Source organism: Brassica oleracea, chromosome C6, assembly GCF_000695525.1.
Source record: "Brassica oleracea var. oleracea cultivar TO1000 chromosome C6, BOL, whole genome shotgun sequence".
NCBI lineage: Eukaryota > Viridiplantae > Streptophyta > Magnoliopsida > Brassicales > Brassicaceae > Brassica > Brassica oleracea.
Window position 1 is genome coordinate 4,517,145 of NC_027753.1, and position 10,597 is coordinate 4,527,741.

The 10,597-nt window shown below is 35.0% G+C and overlaps 2 protein-coding genes across 2 annotated transcripts; one reads left to right on the forward strand and one right to left on the reverse strand.

Annotated features, from left to right (window-relative positions):
- The first annotated feature begins 4,645 nt into the window (after window positions 1–4,645).
- LOC106299901 (sugar transport protein 9) lies at window positions 4,646–7,069 on the forward strand. The gene is made up of 4 exons (XM_013735915.1): window positions 4,646–4,870; window positions 5,097–5,419; window positions 5,653–6,282; window positions 6,360–7,069. The coding sequence occupies exons 1-4, from the start codon at window positions 4,735–4,737 to the stop codon at window positions 6,819–6,821; spliced, it is 1,551 nt and encodes a 516-aa protein (XP_013591369.1). The 5' UTR covers window positions 4,646–4,734; the 3' UTR covers window positions 6,822–7,069.
- A 1,065-nt stretch (window positions 7,070–8,134) lies between these two features.
- LOC106298282 (thioredoxin X, chloroplastic) lies at window positions 8,135–9,059 on the reverse strand. The gene is made up of 2 exons (XM_013734384.1): window positions 8,631–9,059; window positions 8,135–8,506 (listed from the first exon to the last, which is right to left on the reverse strand). Exons 1-2 carry the CDS (start codon window positions 8,964–8,966, stop codon window positions 8,300–8,302), a joined length of 543 nt encoding a protein of 180 aa, XP_013589838.1. The 5' UTR covers window positions 8,967–9,059; the 3' UTR covers window positions 8,135–8,299.
- Window positions 9,060–10,597: the final 1,538 nt, after the last annotated feature.

A 10,597-nucleotide genomic window follows, 5' to 3' on the forward strand; every position in this document is an offset into this window, starting at 1 on the left:
TCTATTTGTCTTAAGGCTTTCATCTTAGAGATTAGTTTTTAGGGTTTCAATCTTTACAAACAATCAGGTTCGATTCATGTTCTCAGAATTTAGGATTACCTTTGTTTTGCAAGTTGTAGAAACCGGACCTCCAAGATGAATGGATGAACCTCGGACGCGAGCTGCGACGCGGACGCGAGCTGTCTTCTACCTATCGGGTCTCGAGTTGGTTGATTGGGAACTCAAGCTAACCGTGATACAAACTGGAATCTGAGGTCGTCTAGGATCAGGAACACCTTAGGGCTGGAGCTGATCGGATGCTGATGAGCTGAAACGCAAGCAAGAACAATTTAGGATTCTTCGGGGTTAGGGTTCCAAAAGACCAAGGCGGCGCCGTGTATTGTTTCTGCGAGTGAGGGTGCGTCTGGGATCGGATCGACGAACGGTTTGTGCTGATGGATTCGTCTCGTCAAGAGCTTCAATTTGATATGTGGCTCGTCGTCTGGTTTCTCAGGGTTGGAGAGATAGACTGATTTTAAGCTGTGCCTGTTTTAGGGTTTATGTGTGACGGATTTTAGGTTAGGTTTTGTCTCAGAGTTTTGGAGTCTATCGTTCTGATAACGTGTTGTAATTAGAAGTGTTTAATTAGAGACTGAATATTTCTGTGTTCTTATTAATGATCAAGCGGGTTCCTTTATATAAGGATTACAAAGTATAGGAAAAAAGAAATTATCCAAAAACCTAATACAACATGAAATAGGAAAAGATCTAAAAACGTCCTAAGTCTAAGACGGTCTAAACCGACTGTCTCTCTCTCCTTGGACGACCGCCTCTCTCTCTCCTCCTTTGGCCACGGCTGGACCTTGTCTTGGTCATTGGTTATGGATCATCCACATAATGATTTATAACCGTGGAATTGTATTTGGAAGTTAAAAACAACATTTGTGTTGATGTTGATCCTCCTCCTCCTCCTGCTTGTTCTGTCTCCATTGGCAAATATCGGTAGCTCCTGGAAAGGACAGAGAATCCCAAGAATCTAATGGTTATTATGCAGAGTGGGGGAATGGGTTAGAAGTGGATTGAAGATGAAGCAAATGCTGGCTTTGGAAACGTTAGACTCATGGACAACTGACATCAAAACCGTGGTCTCTGTCCAGCTGAGCCATGCACCTGTACGTGTGGGAAGTTTCCATGTCTGTACGCTCTAGCAGTCTATGAGAACCTCATAAATAACCCTTTGCTGTATGTAAATGACACTCACACTCTTGAACGTTTATACAAAACTTTTGCTGCATGCTAGCTACTTTATCAGTTTGGCCTGAAAATTCTGGAGTTCCAACATTCTTTCTTCCGGTCATTCCACCTCCAAATCATGTATCTGGTAAGTCCAGACGTTTTATTCAGAATGTGACATTCATATGGTATTGTTGCTGCTTTTGTTTGTGAAACTCAATCATGTTTAGATAGTTATGCTTATGATGACCGTGAGCCCCAAAAAAGATTGTTTGAATCCTCATTGTTGTATTATTTTCATTGGCTTTGAGCAGTCTATTTGGAAGCTAGTCGTAATTATCAAAAAACAATTAACAATCTTACATTTATCGCCTAAATTAATGCCTCAACTACAACAATTTGTGTCGTATGTAAGACAATTTCCAAATGAGCATACGATCATAGAACCGATTCCATCTCTGCTAATCTGAGAATATGTAAGATCCCTATCAATATTATCATATATTTTAGCATTCCAACCTTTTCATACCACACCATTTATAGGAAAAATATCTCGACCAACAACATTATTGATTCTCCAATACAAATAATCAATATTCGTAAAAACTGACTATGTTGGAAAGACATCGTAACTACGAGATTCTATTTTCGGGTAGGTATTTTTTTTCTACTTATACAGTCTAATGTAATAAACCAAAATTAATGAAATAAGAGCGGAAATTGTTTGTTAAAAAAACAAAAGAAACGGTCGGTCAATTCCCACACTAAAATAGGGTTTAAATAACTTAATGCTATCGCTTGCGCGGGATAAACATTATATAAAAATTATTTTACGTATTATATACTTTTACATATTTTGAAATAATAAATATATATTGAATAACTAAAAAGTCACAAACTATTAGGTTTATAATTAAGTTGGTGCGAACATAAAAATAAATTTTATTAATCCAAACAAAAAAAAATTCTATTTGATATGATATATAATTAAATTTAAATGATATTTAACATAGGGCAAATCTCCAAAATAACACATTTCTAAGTTTATGTCAGAAAAATAGCATTCAAAAACTAAAATGGGCAAATTTCCAAAATAGCACCTTTCTAAGTTTATCCTTTGAAAATTTTAATTTTTTTATTTTTCAAAATTTGAAATCTTATCCCGAAAACCTCATTTCTCAACTCTAAACCCTAAACCCTAAACCCTAAACCCTAAACCCTAAACCCTAAACCCTAAACCCTAAACCCTAAACCCTAAACCCTAAACCCTAAACCCTAAACCCTAAACCCTAAACCCTAAACCCTAAACCCTAAACCCTAAACCCTAAACCCTAAACCCTAAACCCTAAACCCTAAACCCTAAACCCTAAACCCTAAACCCTAAACCCTAAACCCTAAACCCTAAACCCTAAACCCTAAACCCTAAACCCTAAACCCTAAACCCTAAACCCTAAACCAAATCCTAAACCCCACCCCTTAACTCTAAACCCTAAACCCTAAACCCGAAACCCCACACCCCAACTCTAAACCCGAAACCCCACTCCCCAACTCTAAATCCTAAACCCTAAACTCTAAATCCTAAACCCTAAACCCTAAACCCCACTCCCCAACTCTAAGCTCTAAACCCTAAACTCTAAACCCTAAACCCTAAACCCTAAATTCTAAATCCTAATATCTAAATTAATTTACCGTTGGAGTATAAGTGTATATTTATCTCTTTTGATAAAACATTAAGTGCTATTTTAGTCATTTTTATTCTTACAGGCTATATTTGTGACAAAAACTTTTTTAGTGCTTTCTCTTTAACATATATATAATATATTTTTATATCAATATCTACTGAATGATTCTTTCTACTTGTATAATTTTTTTTGATCATTTGTATCTTTTATAGCAAAAACTATCAATTACAGATAATAAAAAAATTATTGTGCGATTAATAGTTGTAGTAATTTCTATTTTTTTTTGAAAAAATAAGTTTTCAATATTTGTTCAAAGGTTTTATCAAAAAAGAAAAGTTCAAAGTAAATTTCTAAATTAAAAAAAATATATATATATGTATTTTTATATGGTATATAGTATATATTTATATATTATATATATCTTTTAATCTTAATACTTATTAAATGAGACTTTCTACTTATATGATTTTGTAATCATATGTATCTTGTCATAACAAAAATTTTAAACCATAGATCATAAAATTTGAATGTGAGACTTTTAACAGTTTTAATAATTTATAGTCGTTTTTAAAAATTCAAAATACGGCATGTATAGAAAAATCTAATTTTTTTTATTATATGGTTAATATGCATGTATTTATTTTAATAGTTTTAAATTAAACAGATATGATAGAAGATACACCAATTTTTATCAAATATTTATTATTCATAATCATTAATTGTCACATATACTTTAGGCACATTAGGCAATTCTGTAATTTTTATTTAAGAAAATGATGAAGAGCATTAATATTTATTGTGGTTAGTTTAATAAAAAGTTTATTATATATTTAGATGAACCAATCTATTTCTCTAAAGATTTTAAAAATCATCCTAGTGATGATACGTGGATACCAAAAAATATTGTAATGTTTCTCAATTAATATATAAAAGATATAACATTTGATCTGAGATAACCAATTCCATCATAGAACCGAATAAGAGAAATTCCAAAAACATTTTAATACAAACAGTTCAAAAAACTTAGACATAAAGCAATGTTTTAGAAATCACTATGCGGTAACTAGGTGTTCTACAGAGGACTAGTGTCTAGACAGATTATTCGGAGTTTAGACGGAGACTAGATATTAACGAATTACTGATTTATTTTATATACATTTTACATTTATATAAGATATTTTAAATTTTGGTTCAATGATAAAATTATAAAAAATAAAAGAAATTAGACAGATTTGTGAATTTTTACTAAGATTCTTAATTAATTTAACTTATTTATCAATTTAAATGGAATTAAATCATTTTAGAACAATTTAAACCGATTTAAAATAGTTTAAACTGATTTGAATCGTATAAATCAGATTTTAAGAAAATTATTTTGGTTAGAGGGGATTTGTCACCTAGACCGATTTTTAAAACCATGACATAATGTAATCCGAATATTTATCACATTCAAATTCAATTATCAAATTGTTATTACAAGATTCTATCTGTAATAAAACAAATAGCGCAAATTAAAACAAAATTATTGAAATAAGAGCGCAAATTGTCTGTAAAAAAACAAAAGAAACAGTCTTAAAAAGACAGTCAAGTATCCAATAAAGTAGGGTTTAAAGAACATAATTAAAAACAAAACCACTTCCCCTATTCGTAAGCCAAGTTAAATCTCAAACACGTCATATCACAATCCATACCTAATAATAGATCTCTAAAAATCTTGTATATAAGAAGCTCACAACCTCAAGTTTTAGATCAAACGCTCTCAAGTTTTTGTTTGAATAACAAAGCGAAAGGCAATAAGTAATAACTAACGACTAACTAATAAGTCAAGAATAACGTAATAATGGCTGGAGGAGCATTTGTATCAGAGGGTAGTGGAGGAGGAAGCTATGAAGGTGGGGTAACCGGTTTTGTCATCATGACATGTATTGTGGCCGCCATGGGAGGTCTCCTCTTCGGTTACGACCTTGGAATCTCAGGTCTGTATATTCAGACATGCAACTTTTTCTCTCTGTTTTATAAATATAGTATTTTAGAATATTTTTATTTGTTTCAAAATAAATAAAAAAATACCTTTTTACTTTATGTTAATTTGAATTTTATTGATACAATTTGTTTTTTTATTAGTTATAGTTTCTGACATGCAAGTTCTTGTTCGGTTCGGTTCGGTATAAAAATACCAAATAATGTATTTTGTTTTTTCAGGAGGAGTAACATCAATGGAGGAGTTTCTAAGCAAGTTTTTCCCGGAGGTTGATAGGCAAATGCACAATGCTAGACGCGAGACTGCTTACTGCAAATTCGACAACCAGTTACTCCAGTTGTTCACTTCCTCACTCTACCTCGCGGCTCTCGTCTCTTCCTTTGCAGCTTCAGCTGTCACAAGGAAGTACGGACGCAAAATCTCCATGTTTGTTGGAGGTGTTGCTTTCCTCATTGGTTCTCTGTTCAACGCATTTGCAACAAACGTTGCAATGCTCATCATCGGTAGATTGTTGCTTGGAGTTGGTGTTGGGTTCGCCAATCAGGTGAGTCAACATGGTTCACATTTGGTTTAGATCCGAGTTTAGAATTATAAGTATTAAGTCAAAAATATAATAAATAAAAGTTCGAATAAATGAGTGAATATTAAAGAGTCTTCGGTATAATAATTTTGCATAAGAATGAAATAATTATATTTAGGAAAATAACTAAGGAATATGCAGTTTTTTCCGGTTTTGATTTGATTCTTGCATGGCTGATCTTGCGGTTCTTTTTACAGTCTACACCGGTTTACCTCTCGGAGATGGCTCCTGCTAAGATCAGAGGAGCGCTAAACATAGGATTTCAAATGGCGATTACTATTGGAATCTTGATAGCAAACCTAATCAACTACGGAACATCTCAAATGGCTAGGAACGGATGGAGAGTGTCATTAGGTCTAGCTGCTGTTCCAGCAGTTGTAATGGTTATTGGATCTTTTGTCTTGCCAGACACGCCAAACTCAATGCTCGAGAGAGGCAAGTACGAACAAGCGAGAGAGATGTTGCAGAAGATTCGTGGAGCTGATAACGTAGACGAGGAGTTTCAAGATCTTTGTGATGCTTGTGAGTCTGCTAAAAAAGTGGAGCATCCGTGGAAGAACATCTTCCAAGAAGCTAAATACAGACCAGCACTTGTGTTCTGTTCTATGATTCCTTTCTTCCAGCAGTTCACTGGTATCAATGTGATCATGTTCTACGCTCCTGTTCTGTTCAAAACTCTAGGTTTCGCAGATGATGCCTCGCTCATCTCCGCGGTTATTACCGGTGTGGTCAATGTTGTTTCCACCCTTGTCTCCATCTATGCGGTTGACAGGTATGGAAGAAGGCTCCTCTTCCTTGAAGGTGGCATTCAAATGATCATTTGCCAGGTAAAACAAAAAAAAAACAAAAACAGCTTCAGGTTCTGTAATGATGCTTGCGCACCTTAACATGTATCATTTTGTAGATCATTGTCGGTAGCTTGATCGGTGCGAAGTTTGGAACCACAGGATCAGGGACCTTGACACCTGCAACTGCAGATTGGGTACTAGCTTTCATATGCATATATGTTGCAGGGTTTGCATGGTCATGGGGTCCATTGGGATGGTTAGTACCAAGTGAGATCTGTCCATTGGAAGTAAGACCAGCAGGACAAGCCATCAATGTTTCTGTCAACATGTTCTTCACTTTCCTCATTGGACAGTTCTTCCTGACGATGCTTTGCCACATGAAGTTTGGTCTCTTCTACTTCTTTGGAGGAATGGTTCTGATCATGACCATCTTTATCTACTTCTTGTTTCCGGAGACAAAGGGGGTTCCTATTGAAGAGATGGGAAGGGTGTGGAAGGCGCATCCGTTCTGGAAACGTTACGTACCAGATGATGCTGTTATTGGAGGAAGTGGAGAGACCTATGTCAAGGAGGTTTAAGAAGAAAAGTCTAGGCGTTGGTGTTTGCTTAGGTCTTGGTGCTTGGTTGCTTTTTTCAAGGGAATAAGCCAACAAGATTTGAGAATCTGCAGGCGAGAAGAGGAGGAGAAGAATGAAGAATGGAAACTGTAACAAAAAAAAGAGTCTTTAATGTTGATTTCTTTTTTTAATTGATTCATTTCCAATAAATCCAAGCAGAGTTTTCTAATTTGCATCAAGTGGAGTTTCTTTTTATCTGTTCATTTCAACTGCCAAATTTTATTTAGATGCAAACAAAAATTCATAAATGAGTTCACCAATGCAATGACTAGCCAATCTTCCAGTGAACAGTGTATCAAAATCAAACTCAAAAGTCTTTGATTCACATTTGTATTATTTGGTAAAACGTTTACTCACAATCAGTCTATACCAATCCTATCTAAAGTCCAAAGGTATAAGCTAACTAACAACTAGCTTATAAGTGGGGAACTACTGAGACTTTACATGATCTTGGTCCTTGTTGACGTCTTCGGGGCTAGTGAAAGGTGAATTGAAATATCAAAAAAATTTCACATTGGAAATTAGATAAAAGAAAGTCTAATATATAAAGAGATGTCCAACTCTATTAGTACAATGTTGTTTTGGGAAGTAAACCAAAAGTAAAACCAAGCGGGTTTGCCTACGGCCCAAAGTAGACAATATTGTACTAATCGAATAATATACAGTTGGACATAGATTTAATAAATTCCAACAATCACGGCTACTAGTTATACTCCGAGTCTCTTCCATTTCACTTCTATCCCTTTCCTCGTTACCAATTGAACGTCAACAAGGATCAAACTGCTCCAATATCATCTGATATATATATTTGTATCATTTAGGTTCTGACTGAAAGGCATTGCTAGCGTTAATGAAATGGAGTAAATGTTTTTCCTGCTCAATTACTCCATTTTTAACCAATCAAGTGAAACATCTTTTCCACCTCTTTCCTCTGATCACTATTGAAAAAGTGGAAAACACACATACATTTTTACTCTAACCCAAACAAGAGTAAATACATTTACTCTACTTTACTCTCTTTTTCACTTTTATTTTCCCTCTGATTTTCACTTCTTTATTTTACTCTTGTTTACTCTAAGTTTCCCAGTCATACCCTTAGTATAATTTGCCCCCACAATTAGCTCATAGTTAAACTCTATTAAGTATAAAGATAGAACCCACCCAAAAAATAGTTTGCAAGTGAAATGACCAAAAAGATTCTATATTGTATTTGGTTATTTTGTCTCACAACCTATACTTATCAGTCTTTTCTATGTATTAAACTCCTTCACCAATGCACAAAGATCAAAGTCCTGTATTAAGAATAATCTGTTGCTAGATTTACACATTTGGTAACAAAACGGTTGATGAAGATCACAACTCAAGAGAATGTGTTTACAAGACAAACAGTGTCGTTGAGGAATGAGAAACAACCAGTGGAGAGAAACAGAGAGTGACCATTAAGCAACGGATATAGAGGTCAAGAGACCATCAATGTACTCCTTAAGCTTAGCTTTAGTAATCGCACCTTCCCTTCTGCTACCTGCAACTTCCTTACCGTCCTTAAAGAGTATAAAATGCGGTAAACCATAAACCTTGTACTCTGCTATCAAATTAGGATTCGCGTCGTGATCAATCTTCACAATCGTCAACCTGTCACCATACTCCTGCAAGAAAGAAGAAGAAGCCAACAAGATTTCAAGAAACAAAAAACAAAAAAAAAAAGATTTCAAGAAACCTATAAAGAAGAGCATATTCGAGAATAGTAGCTAGTAGCTACACGAAACCTACCTGAGATAAAGCTTCCGTGGCTGGATAGACCAACTTGCAGGGACCGCACCACGTGGCGACGAAATTAACCAGAACCGGCCGGTCCGATTCAAGAACCGTGCTGGTAAACTCACTCTCCCCTATCTCCTTGATTCCGCCGCATCTTATCGTAGACGCGCTAGTGGAGAATGCTCTGATTCTTTTGTAATCGGACTTGAACGAGAGTGTGTGGCGGTTAGCAGCGAATGATGCGACCTGTGCTGAGCTCAGAGGTTTGGCGGATACGGAGGAAGCTGAACGAATTGGAGTGAGATGTGGTCGGATAAGAACCGTCGAGCTGGAGACAATACAATCCATTGCTTGCTTCTTCCTCCTCCTTTTCCTCAGTGGACGATGATGATGTTCACTTGATGCAGAATAAAAACGATTGTGTGGCCATAGGAATGAAAGCTAGGTGATGACTTATTTTTCTTAAATGTCCACTACTTTTCGATTCTTTCAGTTTTGGCCTCGTACTATTAGAAATAAACAAAACACCTTCATAACTAGATATTCGCCCATGTCTCCAGCAAGTAGGGCTTAACGGAATATTCAAATCCGAGATTCGTATCAAAACCGATTTAAGAAAACCAAATCTCGATTTATAAGAATATCCCAAGGAGTTTTGAGTTTGAGAATATATCTGAACCAAATTGAATATCCAAATTTGATAGGATAATAATAACAAATGTTGGTGTGTCTTCAGTTTTGATCACTTCAGATTAGAGCACCTTTATCCCAAAAACGTGGTTGAGTTTCTAGTTTTTTAATTTTAATTTTATTTTTTCTGATTTATAAAAAAAAAAAAAAAAAAAAAAACAGAACCAATTGTGGACCACCATGTGTCGTGGGGCCCACAAAACAGTTCAGCATATACCCAATATACGTTTCTTCTTCTGCAACAATTGAAGACGGTTTTGTCAAAATTCGTGGGCCCCCTCAACATAAGAGACGTTCAGCATACTGCGATGCAGATGCTCTTAGAATCAATACTATTAAATTAGAAACATGCTCAGTTGATATTAGTTCAGTCCAATTTAAAATAATACGGCGTCTAAATATAACTGCTTATACTAAAGTCCTATTTTTTTTCTGGCAGCGAACGGTTGTTCTATTACTCAAACTTGATCTGGTCTGGGTAATCAGACCGAGATATAACAACCAATAAAATAAAGAGGTCTATGAAAAGAACGAGCATTCCTACCTAGCGAATCAGCAATTTCATTTTTGCGACCTTGGGATGTAAATAATCTTGAAGTCCGAAAAACACATCTTGAGAATTTAAATACTAAAGTCCTATTTTTAAGGGCTATGAACATAGTAACTCGTTTAAATAACACTAGATCTCGACACTAATTTGTGAAAGCCCTCTTGGTCAGTCGTTTAACTAAGGGTTCATAAATGTTTCTACACTAAGAGGTTTGGGTTTCGAGTTCCAAAGAAAATGGATTATACGAATTAATAGAGAAAAAACTTACAAGAAATATGTATTATGGCGCAAGGACTACCGTCAAGCGTGGATCTAATATGACGCAAGAAATATGGCTAATAATACTTATTTGATTGCAATTTGGGACAGACTTTCATAAGAAACGCTAGTCTGGAACAAACATATTAGTGGCCACTGAATCATTCGTAAATATTTTCAATTACATATACAATAATTTTTAGGCTTTAACAAATTAATGTCTAACAATAGTAGATTATGACTTTTGCTTGATGTTAAAAAATCAAACTAATGAATGATAACTAATTTGTGAAAGCTCTCTTGGTCAGTTGTTTAACTAAGGGTTCATAAATGCTTTTACACTAAGAGGTTTGAGTTTCGAGTTCCAAAGAAAATAGAATTATATGAATTAATGGAGAAAAAAATTACAAGAGATTTGTATTATGGCGCAAGGAGTACCGTCAAGCGTGGATCTAATATGACACAAGAAATATGGCTAATT

Coding starts and splice junctions, on each gene's coding strand:
- LOC106298282 (XM_013734384.1), bottom strand. CDS start 8,966: ATGGATTGTATTGTCTCCAGCTCGACGGTTCTTATCCGACCACATCTC. Junction 8,507..8,630: donor CCACGGAAGCTTTATCTCAG/GTAGGTTTCGTG, acceptor TCTTTCTTGCAG/GAGTATGGTGACAGGTTGAC.
- LOC106299901 (XM_013735915.1), top strand. CDS start 4,735: ATGGCTGGAGGAGCATTTGTATCAGAGGGTAGTGGAGGAGGAAGCTAT. Junction 4,871..5,096: donor TTACGACCTTGGAATCTCAG/GTCTGTATATTC, acceptor TTGTTTTTTCAG/GAGGAGTAACATCAATGGAG. Junction 5,420..5,652: donor GTGTTGGGTTCGCCAATCAG/GTGAGTCAACAT, acceptor TTCTTTTTACAG/TCTACACCGGTTTACCTCTC.